This window comes from Protopterus annectens, chromosome 5.part0 (assembly GCF_019279795.1).
Source record: "Protopterus annectens isolate FY-2018-M chromosome 5.part0, PAN1.0, whole genome shotgun sequence".
Classification (NCBI taxonomy): Eukaryota; Metazoa; Chordata; order Ceratodontiformes; family Protopteridae; genus Protopterus; species Protopterus annectens.
The window spans coordinates 744427144-744450836 of record NC_056735.1 but is presented as its reverse complement, the minus strand read 5'-3'; the positions used below and the strand labels follow the sequence as shown (position 1 = coordinate 744450836).

General features: G+C 38.8%; 1 protein-coding gene across 1 annotated transcript in view; it reads right to left on the bottom strand.

Moving 5' to 3' along the window:
• Positions 1 to 23693, bottom strand: part of LOC122802796 (matrix metalloproteinase-20-like) — a 407448-nt gene that overhangs the window by 92314 nt on the left and 291441 nt on the right. The window contains exon 5 of the mRNA XM_044072589.1: positions 7591 to 7752. Within this exon, the coding sequence (XP_043928524.1) occupies positions 7591 to 7752 (162 nt within the window). The remainder of the gene's footprint in view (positions 1 to 7590; positions 7753 to 23693) is intronic.

The window sequence follows — 23693 nt, the reverse complement described above, 5'->3', positions numbered from 1 at the left end:
TTTTGAACCATTTGCTCATCTCACACATTAGACTGTGGTTATCCTGGACCTAATGTAGTATGCTTATGTTGGAAACAGGTTTGAACTTTTGGAGTATAAACTGCTGACGAGTTTCTGATGGTAGTTGTTCTGATGTCCCATTGAATTGAGCACATTAACCACTGACTGAGCAGTAATTAACACAGAGATGGATATGTTAGTTTGTTACAATGAACCACTTACTATGGTAGTACTGAAATCTCATTAGTTATCACTTCCTCTTTCTGCTTTTGGTTCCTATACATGCTATAAAGGTCATAATGTCATGCCATCTTTTCGCTATGTGACATTGCATTTGCACATTCCTGTCTGTCTCTCTGTCTATCTTTCTCTTTACATTTTGATATACCTGAATGGGACTCATACAGTGTTCACAGCAATTTATTTCTTAATTGAGAATGAATTAACTTATTATCTTTAAACAAAAACCTTGCATGCCAGTCAATACACCTTTATTTGCAGATGAAACTACTTGAGATGTCTATCTTGATATTTTGACTTCATGTGATAACTGTATGTGTATATTGTTTCTTGTTTTGTTTTTCATTTACTGTAAATTTTCAGCAGTAAATGGCATTTATATAATGACCTATAGAGCTGCCAAGTCTTCTTCCAGCAATTCTCCTTGCATTAATTTAAGTAAGACTTACTGAATCAATCACTAATGTACATCAACTTATTTAGTGTGTATTAAGCTTCCACATCATTCTTTTCATGTATTAGTAACAATTATTTGTAACCTAGTTGGTGCTTTGTGCAAATATTTCTTGAAAATACTCTGTAAAGGTTTGTGACATCACTATGTAACTTCTGACAACCAAAATCTATGACCAAAATTTCTTTCCTTATCTGCTTGTATCATGTCTTTCAATGCTCCTCATGCATAGGAAACAAGTCTGTCCTATTCTGATAGTACTGATTCTAACCCTTTCTAGCTTGCATCCTCTTACAATGTAGTTGTAATGCTACATTGTAACAGTTGAGCATTGGTTAAACAAATACTAGCCACTTAAGTAGCTCAAGGCTTATAGCTTAATCCTCTGGCCTGTTCTATACTGAATTATGCTCAAGTTGGTTTCTTAGAGATACAGTTATACGTAACAAGTATGATATAAACCTGGAATGGTGGTGTACCATGCCCAAGAGTCACATTAATGAGGTTTTGACTGTAGCAGTTTGCATATTTACTTTAGTACATACTTTTTTAGCATCTGGATGTAACCTATTAGCAATTAATTGATGACCATTTTACTAGTATGTCATTTCAAACTGACACAACTTTGGTTCACCTTAAAACTAATAATCTTAGTCTGTTCCACATTTTATAAAGTCTTACATACTTTTGCCTTATACCATTCCAGACCAGAATGCCATCAATAATGCTCATAACATCTTCCAGACCTCCCCTATCATGGTATCCACAGAGAGGTGAATTACCATTGGTGCTGACAAAATTACAACACGTGATCTTAGAAATTCATATCTGTCCAAGGATCTATAAAAGGTAAACAGCTTACAGCTTGCCCCATCCAGATTAATTTGTTAAAGTCTTGATTTTTATGTGTGGCCTTCCACTGGACATAGTAGCAATTATTTCTTTGTAATGGATAATGTTCCTTCTGAGTCTATGTGCTGAGCTTCTGTGGGTCTGTACAAAGCCTGAGTTTATCTTGCTTAACAACATTCACCATAATGTTAGAACATTTATTAGATTCTTTCTTTTTAACTATTATACCAAGCAATACCAGGCAATAAAGTTTCTTTTCTTTCATTTTTATAAGAAGGATAGGTAATCTGCATGGAAGATGTTTTACTGATATGGCTTCAGGTAATAATTTAATATGCTACTCTGTCTTCAGGCATTATAGATCCTTAAATAAATACTTGGGGTATCATTTGCTTCTGCAGTCTGCATTTTCTATTTTTCTATCTGCAACAATAAAGTAAAGCAGACACAGTTTCTAGCATTCTCTGTTTAATTTGAGTTTTTATGAATTCAAGTGTTTTGATAGGGTTTTTTACAGTGCTCAGACCTTACAGCTATTGAAGAACACTGACTCCTATAGACTTGGATCATATGCAAGGCCACCAAACCATTGCATCTGAATTGTTTTTAAAATAGTCCAGCTCACTTACCTTCTTAAAGTGATTGGTAATTCTTTTCACAGTGTTACTATTTTCTAAATTAGAAATGAGCTTCAGGATTTAGTTTTATGTAATTATAAACAAAACCATATGCTGCTGTGCTGGTGGATTAATGTACTGTTATATAGACTTATGTCAAAAGTAGCCTGTAAAGTTGTATTGTGATATATTGTAAATGCCAATCTCAATTTCCCTCTGATATATCTCTACTGTATGTATACAACTTAAGGGTTTTACATCTGTCTGTATCATTAAGTTCTCGTAGAGACTGTATTTTCTTTGTAAATTTCCTTTGGACCATTAAAAAAAATCCTTTATTATCCAACAGACTAAACAGAGGAGATATTATATTCTAGACTTGGTTGAATTTAGATCATAAGAATTTGGTACAAATGCATTGACTTCTACTTTAACATTCAAGTGAATATTGGTGTACTAATTCCTGGATGGTCCTTACTCTGTTCAAGAGTTTTTACAAAGGGAAACGCTAAGTGAACCTTTTCTGTTTTATTAGTTGGTTGTATGCTGTACACACATACACTTATTATTTGAGTTACTGAATATAGGTCATATATAAACTGACTAGGCAACTGCGGTGGTGGTGCTGCGGTAGCGTTGTCGCCTCACAGTAAGACGTTATCCAGTTTGATTCTCAGCTAAAGCGTCTTCTTTGTGGAGACATGCGTGAATGGGCGTACCTTCATTGAAGGTTGTGCATCAGGGCTGGCAACTTGGCACGTAAAAATCTACTGCCAATCATTAGCGGACCGAAGTGCCGCTGTGGCGACCCCTGACCGGGAAAAGCCGAAAGACACAACAACATAAATTGACTAGACAATTGTCATCCCTATTGTTGAGACTTTTTTAGTGTATAACCCTTTTATTTCATAGCCTACTATTCAGTGTTTCTTCAGGTTAACTGACTGAAATATTAGGCAGGATTAGGATACTTACATCTGTATATTGATATACTTCAGCTGGCAACTGTGTATAATATTTGATTTTCATGTATTGCTTTTGCTAAAATAAATTATGCTACATTTATCTATAATAAACTGTAGTTGTCTCACTCACTTGTGGCAGTCATATAGTTGATGTTGTTCAAACCTTTTTCACAAATAAATAGAGAAGCCAATTTTGCAGTCATTAGCATACTTGCTGATGCAGCAACTTGTATCATGCAGCATTAAGAAAAAAACTATTATTGAGTAATATTACCCAAATACAGAGCCTTGAGGTAGTCTCACTTTCACAGATATGCAAACAGAGTGTATTCCCTGCATAATAATGGATTGTTTTTATTTGTTATTCATTCATGAATCCATCTAATCAGATATGGATTAAACAGACCTTAGTATTACTGAATGTGATAGAGAGTTGAAGGTCTTAGCTAGGGATGAGTATATAACCCCTGATGTTAACTGAGGTTCCTATTATTTTAGCAAATGCATTAAATTGCAAACGCTGTTTTGTCGAACGTCATTACGTGAAATGACAAAATTCTGAAAGCACGGAACAGCGATTTTGTTTTCCTAGGGAAAAAAATCGCTAGGCCATTTTCAGGACTTTACCATTTCTTCTACTGTGGTGTGATCTCAGTGTTGGTATATTTAAGTAGGGGGGTTTGGGGGGGCACAGCCTCCTACATCGGGGTGTGGAGGGCAAAGCTCCCCACTTTATTTTATGTTTGGATTTTTTTTTTTTTTTAACAGATCAGCAATTTTTTTCCCTGGGAAAAATATCGCTGATCAGTGTGTTTGATATTTTGGGTTTCCAGGGATTGTGAGTCAATTATATAATGTTTGCAATTCAGTGCATTCACTAATATAATATAGACCCAATAGCTGCATGTCTTAAGCAATGGATATTTGATAATAAACTTCAGCAAGGTTTGTGAGTGTGGATTTGCCTTTTAAAAAGTCATGCTGATTAATGTCCAAAAGGCTATCTTTTTTGTCATTCTATTCTAAAATATTCATTTTGTATCTTTTTTAAGACATTTACCTAAAATGGCAGTGAGACTAATTGGTCTGTAAGCTTTCCCGTCAGATATATTTTCTTTTTTGTAAAGTAGTGTAATGCATGATGCTTTCCAGGATGGTGGGCCAAATCCAAAAGTAATCAGCTTGTTAAATATGCAAAACAAAATCGGTGCCGGATCACCTTTAATAATAGATGATAATATAGCTGGAATGTTGATCAGACTATTAGATGCAATTTTGTTAATTATTCCCAGAGCTTACATAGAATCAAGAGTTATAATTGGGTATTGTTTCTCATTAAAAATATTCCAGTCCGATGCCTGTAGGTTAATCGTATTATCAGCAGTACAGATTTGTGGGAAATATCTAATGAGCTCATTAACTATCATTTTTTAATCCATCATTAATTCACCATTAATCATAAATGAACAAAGTTATTGTGCTGAATTGTTTATTGAATTAACATAATTATAAATGCATTTATTCATTTATCTTTGTTGACTGGGAAAGTCTGATTGGGCAAAAAACGATTTTAAAAAAGGTCCGGGGAGTTAAATCACATATATTACATAAAAGGAAACACATTTTTACTTGGACAGTACATTTCAAATGAACAGTATACATTTGTGCATTAAAATAAAAAGTGCACGTGCTGAAAATAGCAAAATAAATTTACGTGACCTGGATAAGCTTCAGTATTGAATGAAACACAAAGGAAAACTGTGGAAGTAAAGAAATAGAACTGAGCGTGTTCTCTTGGATGGTAATAACTGCAGGTGCAGATGGGAATAATATGGTTTAGCATTAAGAATTAATGAAAAAGAAAGTTGAAGATGAAATGAAAGGTAAGAAATTAGGGAGACTCGAGAGAGTCTCTGGTAGTGTTGAATGGGTTATTGATACAAGGCAGGAATTTGTTACTAGGGTGAATGCCAATAGTAGGACAGTAGTAGAGCAGAGTGTTTTATATTGCTGGGCATTTATTAGGAGAATATAGAGTTTGAGGTAATATGACAACTGTTTCTGGTTAAGGTATTGTTTTAAGGCCAGGTGTGAATGGCTGTGGAGGAGTATTGGGTAATCTCCTGTAATTCTGAAATGGATTGGACACAGCAGATAAAGGCTGAGTCACAGGTATATTGTACAAAAGTGGCAAGACTAGTAGTGTCATGGAGCTTATTCATGACAAAATTAAATAAGACACTGGATCAGATATTAACCCTTGGGGAATGCCAACAGAGACTGTGAGAAATCATGAGGAACGTTGCTGCCATTTAACTATCTGCTGGTGATTAGATAGATAGCAGTGGAACCAGAAGGAGGAAGTGAGATTGATGGTCACAAGATCAGAAAGGAGTTTTGGTGGGATTTGGTATCAAATGCTTTGGACGGATCAACGAAAGGATATGAAATGAGGTAATCCTCACTCCTGTTTTTGTTGACTATGTTGGTATGTGCCTCTGATACTAGAGGTTTGAGAGGTCACTCAGTGGAAGTTTTTTTTTACTGATTATGTTGGTGAAGTTGAAAAGAACAGGAGGTGTACTATTGTTAGGTCTGTATAGGGTCTTGGAGAGGAGATTATGCTTGGTTATATGTTGCATACATTATATGTGGATAAATTTCTCAAGAATTTTTGAGAGTGGCGATAAGACTGCAATGCGTCTATAGTTTGTAAGTTCAGTTTGTGAAGAGGTTTTTGAAGGATTTTTTTCCAGATGGAGGGAACATCATTTTTAGGTTATTGACCAGTTGATCAGAAAGTAGTCGCGAAAGGCCACTGTATCTTTGGCAAGCTTTAGCTATTTGATGGAAAAGTTACCAGCAGGTAGAGTTGTTAGCTTTTGTTTACAAAGTAATTTTTAACAGTTGTGGTTGGGACTGGGTGAAAGCTAAATGACTGTGTGAGGTTTTCAGGAAAAGGGGGACGTTGGAAGGAAGTGGGATGATCATCCATCAGGGAAAGAACTGTATGGATACAATGAGTGCTGAAATGGGTGGAGATGGAATCAGAATTGTTAGATATAGTAGGACAGGATGTGGTGGTACTGCCAGACTGTATTTATTTTTTTAGGGATGACCAGAATAGCTTGGGATTATTTTGCTGCTTGTATTAGAGGAATACTATGTATATGTATGACAGCAATCACTTGAAATACATGACTGTGGCCATTTGAACCTCTGCTTTCATCCCAAACTAACACCAGAGGGATGCATAGGCAGTGACTGTCTTTTTCAGGGGATTAGGGAGGCAGGCAGTATTCCTAGACAGAGTCTGTGCATCATTGCAACAATCGGCTTATTAGTTTATTGTGAGCTGCTATTTTGTCAGCGTTGAATATTAAGCCTTGGGTACAACTTATGTCTTCACTGACAGAACATAAGACTAAAATTATTTTTCTTAGTCATGATTTTTGTTTAGGCCACTGCTGGATTAAAAGGTTGAGAAATGTTGTAAAATGCATCCCAGAGCAAAACCCCTACGGCTTCTGGGGACCCAAGCTTAATTGAGTTATTTCCTAAATGGTTATTACTGTGCTGCCTTGATCAGGAACAGTATGTCGAAAGGACACAAGGAAAACTAAAGCCAAACAGCAACAGTGAATTTCTTTCCTTAATCATAGTTTCTGTCCAAGCCATCGCTGGATGAAGAGGTTGTGTAAAAATAAAAAAAAAAACACTTAAAAACACTTCAGAGCATATGTAAAGTTATGGCTTCTTGAAAAAGCTGAAGAAAAAGGCAAAATATGACAAATGGAAGAAAAAAGTAATGTTCATGGCATGGGGAGAAACTGAAGGAAACACTGGAGGATATGTGTGTGTTTTGGGGGAGGGTGCTGAAACAGTAAACAGTTTTTGGGGTTACAGTTCAACTTAGTCCAGCCTTGTACATAGAGGTTTTGTAATATGCCATTGTTACAACTAAATGCCGGTAACTTTGAATGTCCCTTTGCTAGATAGGCCAACATAGTGTAGTTTGCAATCCTGTTGTAACATCAGAGTGTTGTAGCTACAAGTCAGTCTGTGTGTATGACTCCTAAATGTTTGCAACATGATAGTGGGGGTGGTAGTGACAGGGTGATACTTAGACTGGAAGTGCCTGGGGGCCCCAACTCAACATCTGCTGGGGGACCCAAAATGCTAACTCCTGCCCTGATCATAGACATAAATATAAACATTGCATAAGGATTTTTGCTATTGCATAGCTGCCAGAGTAATGTATTTCTAAATGTAACATTGTGGTATTAAGAAAATTCAGGCTACTGTAGTTTACATCAAAACAGACTGCATATAAGTTTAATGGATGTGTAATAAGCCAGATATCTTGGAAGGTAACCAATATTTATTTCTAATACTTCTTGCTTTTGCAGTGTACTAACAGAAAACATTATCTCTATAAAATAATAACATTACTATACATTACCATACAAACTCTGGATTCCTTTGACATCATCCTGTGGGAGACGGTAACCAATGGGATTTTGATATTTATAAGTCGGATACATCAAAGACGTTGGATCAGTAGAATGTCCTAGTCCAAGGGCATGACCAAACTCATGTGCAGCAACAGTGAACAAGTTAAAACCTAGAAAAGAAACATTTGTTACTCAAAACTAGGCACATTCCAGTTTTGTTCCACTTAAATGCTACCTTTTGATATATTCATTTAGACAGCCTTTGGCTGTACATTGTTCTAAATGGGTTTAATTTTTAGCACTGTAATGGCTACTAGTGTATATATGCATACCAGTCTTTATCTTGAAGATTTAGAATGACAATATTTAGTTATTGTCAAATGTTGATTTACAGGGGAGGTGAACTACAGCTTTTAGATGCATAAAACATTAGTGCCTATGGTTATAAACATGGGGATCTGCAGACAATAATTGTTAACTGCATGGTTAATGGTTTGTTTGACTAAGGCCAGGGAAGGATGCAGTCAAATTTCCCTGGATAGTTTCATGTCTGCAAAAGCATCAGCAAATGAAAATGTTTAATGGCTGAAGTACAGTGAATGAACAATAACAATACTGAGGAAGATTCAGTACTGAAAAATGTAGTGAAAACATGCTCAATATCAATAACTGTTGTTATTTTCAGTTACGATAAGTACAGCTGTTAACTTTATTGCATTGTCAATTGTTGTATATAAAATACTACAACGCTTTATTTGTAGGTGATTATTTATAGTAGTTAATACAAAAGCTCCTGTTACTGAGCAATGAAAAGAAATTAGTTGGAAGGTCATGTCTCTGATTTTCTGTGTATACTTTGAAAACAAAACCATCTTGGAGATTCAGAAAGAATCCTCCACCTGTGACCAAAAGAGACTACTTCTCTAATGTGGGTAAATACAGGAAAATGTGATTCAGAGACATGCTAGCTTCAATGAAAAAAAAACTCATTATTAGCTAATTTGTATGTCTCTGAATCATACTTAACTGCCACCATGCCTCTCAAATTTTAACAGAATGTCCAGATTTTTGCCTCACATTCTTAATCTGTTCTCTGTAAATGTGTGGATTTCTTGCAAATCATTGAAGACTGAATTCACTAAATAATGACAGAAAAACAAATGTTAAATAAAAAAATAAAAATAAAAATAAATTTGAGTTTCAGATTTCATATCTTTCAGAAAATGCATATTAACACAAAACCTTATATTCTAGCAACTTTGTAAATCTGTAAGAGCAATATTTAAAATTTGTCCCTATTTTTGGGCCTTTGTCACCACATAATTTTTAGCTTTGTCCAGATTTCTTGTGTTAAGAAGTTGAGACCTATGACTACCATGAGTACAAAGCAGTACTTTCCTGTAGTAATTAATGCTGGCAGGCCCAGTCACTCTCATAGGTTCATAGGTTGGTACTAGTCTATTGGCCCTAGGGCCTATACAAGCCTAGCCATAACAATTCCCTGGATATTTCTTCCCACAATATTTACTTCTCTGGACCCCTGTCTAGCAGGTTAACTGACATGATCACAGGGGTGAATTTCCTCTCTCCCATCCAATCGTCAAGGTTCCTTTTGAAGAGGGCCAAGGAGGCGCTCTGCTTGACATGTATGAGCAGTCTATTCCAGAGTCTGGGGAGTCTCTGGGTGGGAACCTATCCCTCCAGCAAGTTTTTTTCATTGTGATGACAAGGTTTAGATACCTGGAGCATGTGGCTCTGAGGGCTTGGGATTTCTTTAAGTGGAGCATGTCCAACAGCTCAGGGTTTGACATGGCCTTGTATGTTAAGCAGAGATTGCCTCTGAGTAGATGATATGCCACAGAGTATAGCTGGAGTTTTTATTAGATGGCCAGCATATGGCATCTGCTTTAGGCCTGTGATTCTTTTAGTGAGGTATTTCTGTGGCCTTTCCACCTGTTGCAGATGTCTTGTGAGGTACATAACAAATGGGGCTTTATACTCTATAATAGGTCTAATGAGGGATGAGTACAGTGGGACAATGACCTCTTTTTTTCTGGATGAAAAGCCCTTAGTGATGAGGTGTGCCACATAGAAGGATTTCCTGACTGTTGTGGCAATGTGGTTATCAAAGGTGAGACCACTGTCCACCTGTGTCCCTAAGTCTCTCATCACACTTTTGGTGTTTAGTGTACTGCCACCTATATGGTAATTCATGGATACATGTTTTTTCCCAAAGGGGATAACTATACATTTCTTGGCATTAGTCTTGAGCCCATGGCTCTGGCACCAAACATCTGTATCTGTAAGGCCCTTTTGTAGAATATCCACATCATTTGGGGATTCAATAATGGCTCCCAGTTTTCAGTCATCTGCAAACTTTGTTAGCCATAGTCCCTTAGTGTTGGCCTGCACTTCAGAGAAGTAGATGCCAAAGAAGAGCGGTCCTAGGACTGAACCCTGAGGTACTCCACTTGTCACTTGTCTGGAGATGGATTTGGAGTCAGCTACTTTTACAGTCTGGGTTCTGTCAGTAAGCCAGTTGGCAACCCGTCAAGTGACGTAGGGATTAATGCCCAGCTTAGTAAGTTTATCTATGATTCCAGAGTAGGGGATGGTCTTGAAGGCCTTGGTGAAGTCCAGGTAGGCTGTGTGGACTGCCTTACCCTCGTCCACAGCTCTGGAGACTGATTCAAAGAAGTCAATCAGGTTCAGGAGACAAGATTGGCCCTTCATGAACCCAAACTGGGTGGGGTCCAGTGTTTGAAGGTTGCCAATGTCTTTGTTTATAAGTTCCATGATAATGCATTCCATGCCCTTGCAGATCAGACTCATCAGACTGACGGGACATCCCAGGATCCAAGGTGGATCCCCCCTTGTGGAGTGGGATATCTGTAGCTGTGCGCCACTCAGTGGGCATGAAGCCTGAAGTGAGGCTATGATTAAACATGTCACTTAGGTGAGGTGCCAGTTCATTTTGTAGTTCATGCAGTACACAGCCCGGGATGCCATCTGGTCCCATGGATGCTGTATTCTAAGCTTTGGAGAGTGCGGTTTCTAGGTATGTGGCCATGATTACCGGAATTTGGCAATCTTTTGGTATTGAGTTGGGCCCTTTAGGGGGTGGGGGGGTGAAGTTGGCACTAAACTGATCTTCCAGGATATTGGCAATATCAATGGGATCAGTATATTTAATGCCATTCTGTTGTAGCTCAGAGCAGATCTGAGCATTGCCATTTAGATTCTTGACATAACTATAGAATGCCTTGAGCTTGTCTTTGGAATCTTTGGCAATTTTATTTTCGTAACTAGCTTTTGAGGATTTTATGAGGGATCTCAGCTTCTTACTGAGGCGGGTAAGGGAGTATTTTGCATCCTGGGATTTTCCTCTTTTCTGCAACAGTTTCTTCCTTCTGTTGTATAGTTTGTTATGGCAGGGAACACCAGATTGGCTTCCTTTTTTGGGAGGAAAGCATCTTGGTACTATTTGGGATGGCATGATTCATGCACGAGTGGATGTGCTCATACAGTGCCTTAGTGTAGGATTCAGCAGTCGAACTTTCAGATCCCGTCTGCATGGGTGTCATGAAGTTTGTCACTTCTGACTTGAGTAGCATGAAGTTGGCTTTGGAGAAGTTTTTTACGGAGGTTTCCATACTGGGGTGTGCGGCTGGGATGTGGATGTCAAGGGTGATTTGCTTATGATCAGACCTGACCAATGAGGGGGTGACCACTGGTGAGGAGCATCTGTCTCCCATGTTGGTAATGACCAGGTCTAGGATATTGGAGCCCCTGGTGGGACAATGGATTAGTTGATCCAGGGTGTTGGAATTTATGAATTCCAAGAACCGTTAGGAAAAGGTATTGGTACCCAAGTAGTTTTCCCAGTTAATGGCAGGGTAGTTGAAATCACCCAGTATTAGGGTGTTTGATTGTATCGTAATATTTTCCAGTATGTTTAGAAAGGTGTAGTGAGAATCTTGAGGCATGGTGGGGTATCTGTAGCAAGCTACAATTTGGATTGCAGTCTTACCTAGTGTTAGTTGCACCTGGAGAATTTCAGATGCATTGTGTTGGGCAACTAGGCTGGAGGTGTGAATATCCTTAGTGAATATGGACACTCCTCCACCTTTAGTGTTTCAGTCTTGGTTTGGTGGCTGAAAAGTGTGGTAAGAGTTGTAGCCTAGTACTGCAGGAGTTCTCTCTGGAGCTTTGAACCAGGTCTCAGTTACTGCACAGATATCGATGTTCTCCATTTTTAGAAGTGTCTCGAGAGAGTGCATTTTGAGGTTTAGACTTCTAGCATCGAGTAGATTTACATTCAGATTTTGCATGCTTGTATCTGTTACGGTGGTGGTTTTGTCCTTTGAACCTTGCCTAAAAAATGAACTATAGGGGTGGCAAGAGCTTTAGCCAGTAACCTGAATTCCAGCGGTGACAGGTGCAGACCATCTCCGGCAAAGCGTTGTGGTTTGTCGATAATGTCTTCCCAGGCAGACAAATACTGGATCCCCTTTGAAAGACACCAGAAGCTTAGACAGTTGTTGAAGTCAATCATTTTGTCATTATACTGTGATATCATTCTGGGAGAAGGCAGGATGCTACTCATGGCTAGAGTCATACCTGCCTGGGCCACATGATCCAAGAGCTCTTCCATGTCTCTTTTCATGTAGTCCAGGGAGGTACGTCTCAAGTCATTCACTCCAACATAGACAATGACAGAGTCATATTTGTACTTGTTGTGGAGTGACTTGAGTGCATACATTATGTGGCAGATCCTGCCACCCGACAGGCAGCTGACTGTACTTTTCTCCTTGTTCAGCCTGGTGAGTGGGACATCAGTGTGCCTGACTATAGAGTCACCTATGACTAAAGTGTTGGGTACATTGTCTTGCCTTAGGGGCTGTTGTTGGGTGGCACACTGGTATTGTGAGCTATGTGTCACTTTGGTTGTGACTGGTGTTTGTTTGCGTTTCAGCTTTGGAGGTCCTCTCCCACTTACATGTGCATGCATGCATACACAGACACAGCCTCTGACATTCCTCTAATCTGTCTTGGACAAAATGCCCCCAATGCCTCATTTTGTTTTTGTCCCTGCACTGAGGGCTACAGACATTACAGTTTCATGCTTCTTATTGTTTGTAACATGCATCACGATGCCACACCTGTTGCTTTATTAACTTTTGAAGTGAGTCCCATTAACAAAAAAACTTGCTTATCCCGTCTAATACCTCAATCTAATGTATGTTTAAATTAATCCTACTTATCTTATACACCACTCTTCTAGCTGTAAATTCTCAAGACAATGCTTATATATTAATGTTTGCGAATATCAATTCAAATTGTATTATACTGACTATCATGCTTTGTATTCACTGAAACTGCATTATAAAATTTGTCATTGTAAATATTTATTGTATTAAATTTGTTAGCTTGTAGCTTTTCTCCCCAGGCCATGCTGAAAAAGGGCACCTGTGCTCAGTTGGACTTTCCTGGTAAAAAAAAAATGCCAATAAATAATAAATATATAAAATGGTCTAAATATTCTCCATGGTGTCACTGAGTGCTCCCCTTGGCTTTGTAATGAAGCCTCCCCCCATGTGGACTTCCCCTCATTTCTGATTTTACAGGACACTCCTGCCGTAGTCTATTATAGGTGTCCTGTTCCTCATTACTCACAGACTGTGGCAATCATTGCACAATGCCAGACATTAGAGTTTCAGATCTCATTTTTTGTAAAGAAAACATACTCTGCTACACTAACTTCTGTAAAACTTTGTTGTATTAATTATTAAGTTCCTTTAAGGCATGACATAAAAAGTTATTTCTGGTTTCTAGTTTTTTTACCTTCTCCAAATGTTGTTGTATTAATTCTTAAGTGCCTTTAAGGCATGATATAAAGACTTATTCTGATGTTTTGTTTTCCCCCTCATTGTTGAAGGATTTGGTTATTAGTCTAGGGGAGTGTGGAGGTATGACAGCCCCTCATGTAAATTCACACTTTCATACACACACACACACACACACACACACACACACACACACACACACACACACACACACACACACACACACACACACACACACACACACACACTCTAACACTACCTTTCTTCTAAACTCCCAGGCACTTACCTCTATGCGAGCTTTAACCATGTTTGTTAACACAGACAACTGAGGTAGCTTATGGGGCATACATGCCTTGCTGTGGGCATTTCAAGGTAGAGAGCACATGACTAAATAGCATAAGCTGTTCTCCAAGAATGCCTCATTAGTATTTGAAGTGGGCCATAGAGACAGACCACTGTAAAGCTGTGCCATGAAGTGAAGCAGGACCATGGTTGGGCTATCTATGCATTGGAAATGGTTAGGGTGCAATGTACACCAGACTTATACCTTATAGTAACCTTTCTGAATTGAGACTCAAGTTTCCATTTCCAGGAATATGTACTAATGATTAGTTTATGTTGCCTGATTAAATGCAGTCCCAAAACATGAACAGTTTTTGAATATCAAAACATATATACATCACTTTAATGTTACTTTATCAATATACCCATCCAACATGTCTGCATCAAGAGCAGATGTTGATATTAGAAAGCAAGACTGAAATCTTCTTTTGGAGTATGAAAGTGAATTTTGGTCTGGAGCTGAAAAGGATGGAATATTTATGAACTGTGGTGAGGAAATGACTATGATTTACAATTTGTGAGAAAATGTGGCAAACTGCCAAAGATATAAGGATGCGTTCACTACAATAAATATAGAGTTATAAGACTGGCTGTTTTCATTAATTTCTTAGCAATACTTTTATCAAGGAGTGCTACTCGTGCACAGTAGGGGTAAGACTTGAGTATGAGGCCTTACACCATTTTGTAGCAGACTTTATGCAAAGCACTTTGGTATGTCATTTTGGAGTGCATTAGTCCTACTTCTTGGGAAACAATGTCCGTGGATTTCATACAAGGTCAGAATTGGATAACAAGAACAGAAGAAATGCTGGGGTATGAATTATACTGGTCATTTCCTTAAGTTTAACGTTATGTTAATGCAATCACTCACTGTATCTACTCCAAATTCCTCACCCTAACCCACAATATTACTATCACCCCCACTCATACAAGCATATACACCACCATATGCACCCAACCTCCCCCATATACCATGCCCCTCCCATGTACTTCTATCTATCTAAAAAACAGCCAAGTCTACAATTTTACTACCTAATTGTCCAATACCCAAAAACTGTCACCTGTATAATTACCTAACTACTACTAGGAGGAGACATTCACCCCAACCCCAGGCTAGCAACCCCTGCTAATAAGCCATGCACCCATCACTATCCAACTAAGCACAAACCCAGCGACTTAATGATATTAAATATGAATACCCACAGTATCATGAATAAAATAGAAGATCTTCACGGCGCCATCTCCTTATATAACCCTGATATTATTCTCATCACAGAGGCGTGGCTTAAACCACATATTAAAGATAATTCCATCACCTCCCCTGGGTATAACATTCTCAGGGCAGAGCAGCTACATAAAAGAGGCAGAGGTTTAGCTCTACTTCACAGAACCAACCTACAAGTCCAACTCCTCCAAAAGGATTCCCCTAACTTCAACAATGCAGAGACTGTATTTGCAAAAATCTCCCTTAACCAACATAGGCACCTAAACCTACTGGGTAATTATATACCCCCCGGGTGACAGCCTAACCATCCTAGACTCTATACTTCACTGGGCCTCATACTCCCTCCCTCAAGAAACTATCATGCTAGGTGATATAAACATTGACTGGAGCTCCATCCACTCTCCCATCCCCACCCTCCACATTAACCTATATAACTTCACCCAACTTATAGATACTCCCACATGCATTGATAAGGCCACAAAAAGAGAATCTATACTTGATTGGGTCCTCACAAATCAACCAAGTACTGCCCATCAATGTGGCACCCTATCAAACTCTTTGAGTGACCACAGCCCCACTTTTATCCTCAAGCACAAACTTAAAATAATTAACTCTCCCTCCCTTCTACAAACCCGCTCTAACAAAAATTTTCCTAGAGACCACTTCATAAGAGCCTTGCAACAATGCAACTGCTCTCCCATCAAAACCCTTTTATTAGACAAAGCAGTTGATTACTTCAACTCCACATTCCTAAAAATCCTCAACCAACTAGCCCCTTAAAAACAATCAGAATACGTAGCAACTCCACTCCTTGGCTCCAGAAAACCACAAAAGCCCTACTTAGAGCCAGGAATAAAGCCTGGAAAACCTGGTGCCACACCAGATCACCCACAGCTAGGCAAACCTTTCACGAGTTCCAGAACAAAGCAAAAAAGCAGGTTTGGCTCGATAAACAAAATTACTATATCACTCAACAAAACAAATACAGTACCAAACCACAAAAATTCTGGGCAACAATAAATAACATCCTACAGCCCGGAAGAACCACCACTCCCACCCCCAGTATAACAGGTACAGACCTGGACATAGCCTCCAGATTTAATAATGATTTCACCTCCTCAATACTCAAACTCTTAAAATATTACATCCGAGTGATGTTTCCAGGTGCATCTGCAGTTAACACCTACTGACGCCTTTAGGTGTCAAATATTGCTTGTCCATATTTGCATCAATAATTCCAAAGCCATGTTATGTACAAGGTTTTCAAAGATTTCATCTTAAAGCTTACACAATAGCAAATTCAACTGCATTAATATTTGAACTCTGTCAAGTCTAGGTATATAGATATTAAATGTTGTTTTTGTGATATTAATTTATATAATTTTCACTTTTTTTCTAAATATCTCTACAATAAAGTAACGCAGACAGAACTCCTTAGCATAATATGAAAGCTCACAGCTAGATTAATAAAATGCTGCTGACAGTATGTGTGTAACTTGAATGGCTGCTGAGAAATTGTAAGTTGTTTACAAAATATTACAAATGCAATAATTAATGTTTAACAAAAATCACACTAGGTGATTAGTAAAACACAAGTTCCAAACAGAGAAGTCACCACAACGCCCAGACATCCATGGAAGTATACTTTATTAAATAAAAAAACAAAAGACTTTCACCTACTTACATTTAGGCATCATCAGAGTCATATTCACATTTCCATTAGTTCCCTTATAAAGCATTGTTTAATTGAATGACATAGTTAAACAACAAGAGTCAATCCCCTTCTTAAAGGTATAGCATCACGCTGCATATATTAAATATGGTTAAAAATGCTTAAGTAATGTAAAACCAATAAAAAACTTGTTAAAATACATCACCTATGAAGTATATCAAACTTGCATAGACCTTCATTTCAGTAAGCTAGTAAACTGAAGCCTTATCCACTCACTATTTCTATACCCCATCTGTCCTGGGCAACACAAACAACCCACTCTAACTATACCTATCCATGTGTGAGCAATAACCTATATATGAGTGTATGTACGTGTGTGTGTGTGTGTGTGTGTGTGTGTGTGTGTGTGTGTGTGTGTGTGTGTGTGTGTGTGTATATATATATATATATATATACATATATATATATATATATATATATATATATATATATATATATATATGTGCTCTTACATGTATATTTGCTTGGAAAATATATATGGAAACTTAAACATTTATATACTCTTATTCAGTTGTGAAATATCTTGCAATGCTCTACCAGGTTCTTATCTACTCTCATTGTATATTTTGAATACTTGTATTTTCAACCAAAAAGGTTAATATCCTCTTACTGCATACTAACTGCTGTAAACTCTAGAATCTGTATGCTACTACTCCGTAATGTATCTTTCGTAAATTTTTCTTCTCTCTGTAAACTTATAGAGTTTTTCTCCCCAGGACTCCACTGAAAATGGACACTTGTTGTCCAGTCGGAATATCCTGGCAAACAAATGTTAAATAAATAAATGCTCATAGGTAATGACTAAGCTAACAGCCCACTGAGGTCTTTAGACATAGCCATGCTTCTCAAAGGTGAGAATCAACTCCTGTACTTTTTTGTCTGTAAATAAACACCTTAACCATTATGCTATCACCTAACTCCCAGATGGAGGCAGAGAGAATCAAACCTTGGACCATGGGAAGCAGTTCATTAACAACTCTTAGCATTAATTTTCTATGCCAACTGCTAGACTTCATCAAGAGTTGCAAATGACTCACTGCCACTTATCCATACAGATGATTGAAGACATTTATCCAAACTGTACCTTGATATAATTTATTTATGATTTGTGAGTATTTATGCCGCAAGTTTTGCCTGTTTTAGGCATATAGGTTCATAGTTCATAGGTTCATAGGTTCATACTAGGCTATCTGCCCGAGGGCATTTACAAGCCTAGCCCATCGTTTTGTGGCTTACGCCACCCCTTTAGTATGGGGAACTATACCCATTATTTTGCTGTGCCTCTGTCGAGCAGTGACACTGAGGTAATCCCTGGGGTATATCTGTGATCTCCCATCCATTGGTCAAGATTTCTCTTGAACAAGGCCAGCGAGGTGCTCTGCCTCACATGTACCGGGATTTTGTTCCACAGCATAGGGAGTCTTTGGGTGATGAATCTATCCCTCCAGCACGTCCTATTAATAGCCGTGTCAAGGTTTAAGTCTCCGCCCTTGTGGCTCTGATGGATCTAGATTTTTGAGGTGAAGCATATTCATCAAATCTGGGTTTGACATGGCCTTGTATGTTAGGCAAAGGTCACCTCTGAGCAGCGGTAGCGACTGAATAGAGCTGGAGTTCTTTCAGTCGGGCAGCATAAGACAGATTTTTGAGACCCTTTATCCTTTTGGTGAGGAACTTTTGTGGCCTCTCCAGCTGCTGCAAGTGTCGGGTCAGATACATTCCCAATGGGGCATTGTACTCAATCATTGGTCTGATGAGTGATGAGTAAAGGGAGACTATGACCTCCCTTGATCTAGATGAGAATCTCTTCATGATAAGGTGGGCAATGTAGAAGGTCTTCTTAACTACTTTAGCTACATGGGTGTCGAATGACAGACTACTATCAACCTGGGTCCCCAGGTCCCTGATAACTTCTTCTGTGCTCAGTGGATTGCCACCTATTTGGTAGCTAGGGGTAACCTTGTTTTTCCCGAAGGGTATGACTATGCATTTTTTGGCATTTAACTTTAGGCCATGGCTCTGGCACCAGTTATCCGTTTCTGTGAGACCCTTCTGAATACCCTTCAGGATATCTGTATCAGATGTGTTTTCTACTATGGCGCCCAGTTTGCAGTCATCTGCAAACTTTGTCAGCCATAACCCTCCTGTGTTTGCTTGTACTTCGGAAAAGTAGATGCCAAACAAGAGTGGGCCCAGGACTGAGCCCTGTGGGACACCACTTGTGACAGGCTTTGAGTCTGACATGGCGCTAGCAACTCTGACCCTGTGGGTTCTGTCACTCAGCCAGTTTGCAACCCATCTTGTGATGTATGGGTTGACATTTAAGCTGATGAGTTTTTCAATGATACCCGAGTGGGGTATTGTATCGAAGGCCTTAGCCAGATCGAGGTAGGCTGTATGGACTGCCTTTCCCTCATCAATGGCTTTGGTGACTGTTTCGAAAAAGTCAACCAAGTTTAAAAGGCATGATCTGCCTTTAACAAAGCCAAACTGGGTTGGATCCAAAGTCTGCAAATTCCCTATGTCTTTATTTATGAGGTCCATTATGATCCTCTCCATGGCTTTGCAGATAAGGCTTGTCAAGCTAATGGGCTGGTAATTTCCAGGGTCGGTGGAGGCACCGCCTTTGTGAAGTGGTACCACAGTTGCAGTGCGCCACTCCCTGGGTAAGTATCCAGAGGTAAGACTTTGATTAAACAGCTGTCCTAGCTGTGGGTTTAATTCCTCATTGAGTTCATGGAGCACACAGCCGGGGACACCATCAGGTCCCATGGATGCTGTGTTTTTTGCTTTGGAGAGAGCAGTTCTCACTTGGGCGCTGGAGATGTTTGGGGGGCTGCAATCGTTTGGTATAGATATCTCTCCTTTTGGGGGGGGGGAGTTTGCACTGAACCTGTCAGCCAGTATGTTGGCAATGTCTGTAGGATCAGTAATCTTCACATCATTTTGAACTAGCTCTGAGCATATCTGGGAGTTTCCTCCCAGGTTTCTAACATAGCTAAAGAAGGCCTTATGATTGTCTTTTGAGTCTTTAGCTATTTTTCTCTCGAAATTTGCTTTGGATGATTTTATGAGAGCTCTTAGTTTTTTACTTATAGTGATCAAGGGTGTCTTACCTTTTAAGGATTTTGCTCTATCTTGCAGTAGCTTCCTCCTTTTGTTGTAGAGTTTGTTTATGGCTGGGGTCCACCAGACTGGACGCTTGCCTTTGGTACAAAGAGTCTTTGTTTTGCTTGGGATTGCCTTATCCATGCAGTCCTGCAGGTGCTGGTAGAAGGCATTTGTAAGTGATTCAGCGGCTTGAGTACTGTTTTCCACCGGCTCGGGGGCCTTAAAGGAGACCACACTAGTCTTTAGAAGTGTGAAGTCGGCTTTTGAGAAGTTCTTTACTGTGGTCTTTTTATTTCAGGTGGGGGTGGGATGAGGACCTCCAGCGAGATTAGTTTGTGGTCTGATCTCACCAGTGAGGGTACACCTCCGGTGTTGAACATTGTGCTCCCATGTTCGTGATGATGAGATCAAGTATGTTATCTCCTCTTGTGGGGATGGTGACTAGTTGTTCCATGGCATTTGAGTTTATGAATTCCAGGAACTTTTGGGCTAGGGTGTTTGGGCTTGAGTAGTGTTCCCAGTCTATATTAGGGTAATTGAAGTCACCTAGTATGATGGTGTTTGGTGATACATTTATCCCCTCTAGTGTTTTCAGGAAGGCCATGTGAGGTTCCTGAGTTTGTGAGGGTGGCCTGTAACATGCTACAATTTGCAGAGCAGTCTTGCCTATGGTTAATTGCACCCGGATGGTCTCCGATGCATCGTGCGTTGCCACCAGTCTTGAGGTGTGGTGTACCATTAATCCTTATCAAAGAGTTATAGGCATATATCCCCATCATTTTCAACCACTTCATGATTAATGAAGAAATTATACAGTGCATATATGTGAGTGTGTAAGTGATTTGTATATGTGGGCGTGTTTATGAGTGAGTGCGGGAGTGTGTGTGTTTATGAGTGAGTGTGTGTGTGTGTGTGTGTGTGTGTGTGTGTGTGTGTGTGTGTGTGTGTGTGTGTGTGTGTGTGTGTGTGTGCGTGTGTGTGCATGTGTGTGTTTGTGCGTGTGTGACTGTTTGTGCATGCATGTTTGTGTGTGTGTGTGTGTGTATGAATGTTTGCATATACATGTGCATGTGTGTGTGCGTGTTTGCGTTTGTGCGTGTGTGCACGTGTGCATGCGCATGTGTGTGTGTGTGTGTGTGTGTGTGTGTGTGTGTGTGTGTGTGTGTGTGTGTGTGTGTGCATGTGTGTGTGTGTGAGTGTGTGTGTATGCATGTGTGGTGGAGAGAGTGACACAAAGACAGAGAAATATGCATGGTAAGACTCAGTTTGATTGTGGCTAGGTAGTGCCATACTTGTATAATACACTGGTAAATTCCAACGCACTGTTTCCTTTTAAATAGTAGTTCTTCTCAGAAACTAAAACAAAATCTCCATTCTTATACTTTTTATGACCCTACTTTGAGTTTAATCAGTACAGATGTCTGCTACAATATGAAAATAATGTTTAGACTATATATTTTTATTTTGGTGGCCAATTTCAGAAACATTGTTTTGAGCCTTATAGTGAAAGTGGAGGTACAGCTTCACTTGTTTGTCTTTTCGGCTTTTCCCGGTTAGGGCTCGCCACAGCGGAACTCCGGTCCGCTAATGATTGGCAGTCGATTTTTATGGTGCCGAGTTGCCAACCCGATGCCCAACCTTCAGCGAAGGCACGCCCATTCACGCAGCTTCACTAAAGTTCTTTTTTCATATGGGGCTAAGAAAGTTTGTACTGTTCACGATAAAAGGTATCATAGGACATAGTGCCTTTACAGATAACTTATAAACAAGAGTTGGGCAATTATATTTTTTTAGAAACCTGAATGAAAGCAAAGCAATCAAAAGAAAAGCATGTGCCTGGACTGGTAGCTATCTGGCCTTATGAAGGGTAATGTAGTAATGTTCAAAGCAGTATGATAGTGATATGAGCCTACAAGTTTATTAATAGCAGTCTGACATACAGAATTTAAAGCAATAGTAGGGAGCACAAACTCTACTTGATATAAGGGTTTAGGAGCTGGGTCTCTCCTTGAGTCTAGAGTTACCATACTGGAGATGGAAAAACAAGCTTTCTACTGTGGCATTACCTTCTCATCAATAGTTTCTGCTTGATCAGTGAAGATTAAGAGATGGATATAACCACAAATATAAGTATTTGTGTAGAGGGGACTGCTTGACTGAGGTGTTCACAAGTTCCTTAAGAGTAATGGAATTGGAAAATTTTAGTTTTTCTGTCCTGTATTGGAAGTGTTAATAGAGAGCTTTTTACCATCAGCCCAGTGCCATATTGAGTTGAAGTCAGTGTTTTGATTCATTCTGATAACTCATCATCATTGTATCATGTTCAGGAGGAAAAGGATAAACAGCTGTTAAGTTTTTGATAAATGGGTTAATAGTATAAGACCTAAAATGAAGTCATAGTGTAGCCATGTTTTAGAGGTTTTTATTTTTGACATAATATTACTTGACAGAATCTTGAAATTTCATTCCGAGAGGTAATTACTGAACTTGTAAAAATAAGTATTTTACCACATCCTAGCTATCTGAGTTTGTGAAGAAGGAAAGGATGGTTAACGGTCTTGAAGGCTATTCTTAAATTAATAAATTGATTTATATGATGCCAAACTCTTTTCCATATTAGAGTATACTATATCAGTGGCAGAATATGTGGCAGTAAGGGTTGTGGTCAGAGATAAACCAGAACACAACTTCTAATACAGTTGTTTTTTAAATATTTTATTTAGAAGAAAAAGAAAAAGATTAGCTGTCTCTAGAATCCTGAGTGAAGAAAGGAGTACTGACTTTGGGAAGATGGATAATTGTAGAATGCTTAAACTGACAGAAGGTTATATTGACAATTATAGCAGAGATATTAAATGATTGTATTAGTGACTTTGCTATAATCAGAGATGTAATCTGGAGAAATATAGGAATAAAGTGTTTCTGGATTAGGAGTTGAGTTCGTCTCTATTTTTCTTAAAGAATTCTTACTATTTCAGATAAGATACATGTAAAGGAAAAAATTAGTCTGTCTTGATGATGGTGGGATTTGCGAGCACAATACTGATGAAGAAATAATTAGGGAAATTGCAGTGTTGGACTATCATACTGTGGGCAAAAAGTCCTTCAGTATGTTTGCAAAAGTGGTATTATTTTGGGGATCATACCTTGAATCCCAACATGGCAGGCTGATTTTCAATGAAATCCTGCAAATACTCCAATCTCCAAAGTAATTACTGTGGTATATAGCAGCTTTGGCAATAGTTATTTGTAGAAATGCAACACTGAGTGAAAAAAGACACAGCCCAGAATAAAGCATAGATGTTAATTGGCAATGATAGATAAAATGTTAGCAATGTTGGTGTCTGTCATAGAAGAGACCAATGCATGTCAAAGCTGGTTTTGAAGACAACAAGAAGTGATGTATTCCTTGACTCAGAAGTGAATCATCTTCATATAACTGTTACAATTTTTCTGTAGAGCATGAACACGATTCATCTGGAAATAGAAAGAGATAGAGAATGGCATGTACATATGAAAGATAAAATGGAGGACATGGAAGAAAAAACAAGAAGGAAGAGTACACATCCATCTGGAATCGCAGAAACAATTAGAGAGAGTGCTATTTGCAATTAATTTAAAAGAAATCTGCTGCTAGTGATTGATGCCCCATTATCACTTGAAAGGGAGACACAGATTCCACTGAGTAGGGAAAAATCTAGTCAGTAGTTTAAAAACCAAGCTGATGTTATCTGAATTGCATTAATACACAGTCAAGATCTGGTTACAAAACAAGGCTTATCTTCTCCACGGTATAACATTTGATGATCTGCTAGTGAGTGCTTATCATTATTTGTCCAAAGGAACACTTACTTT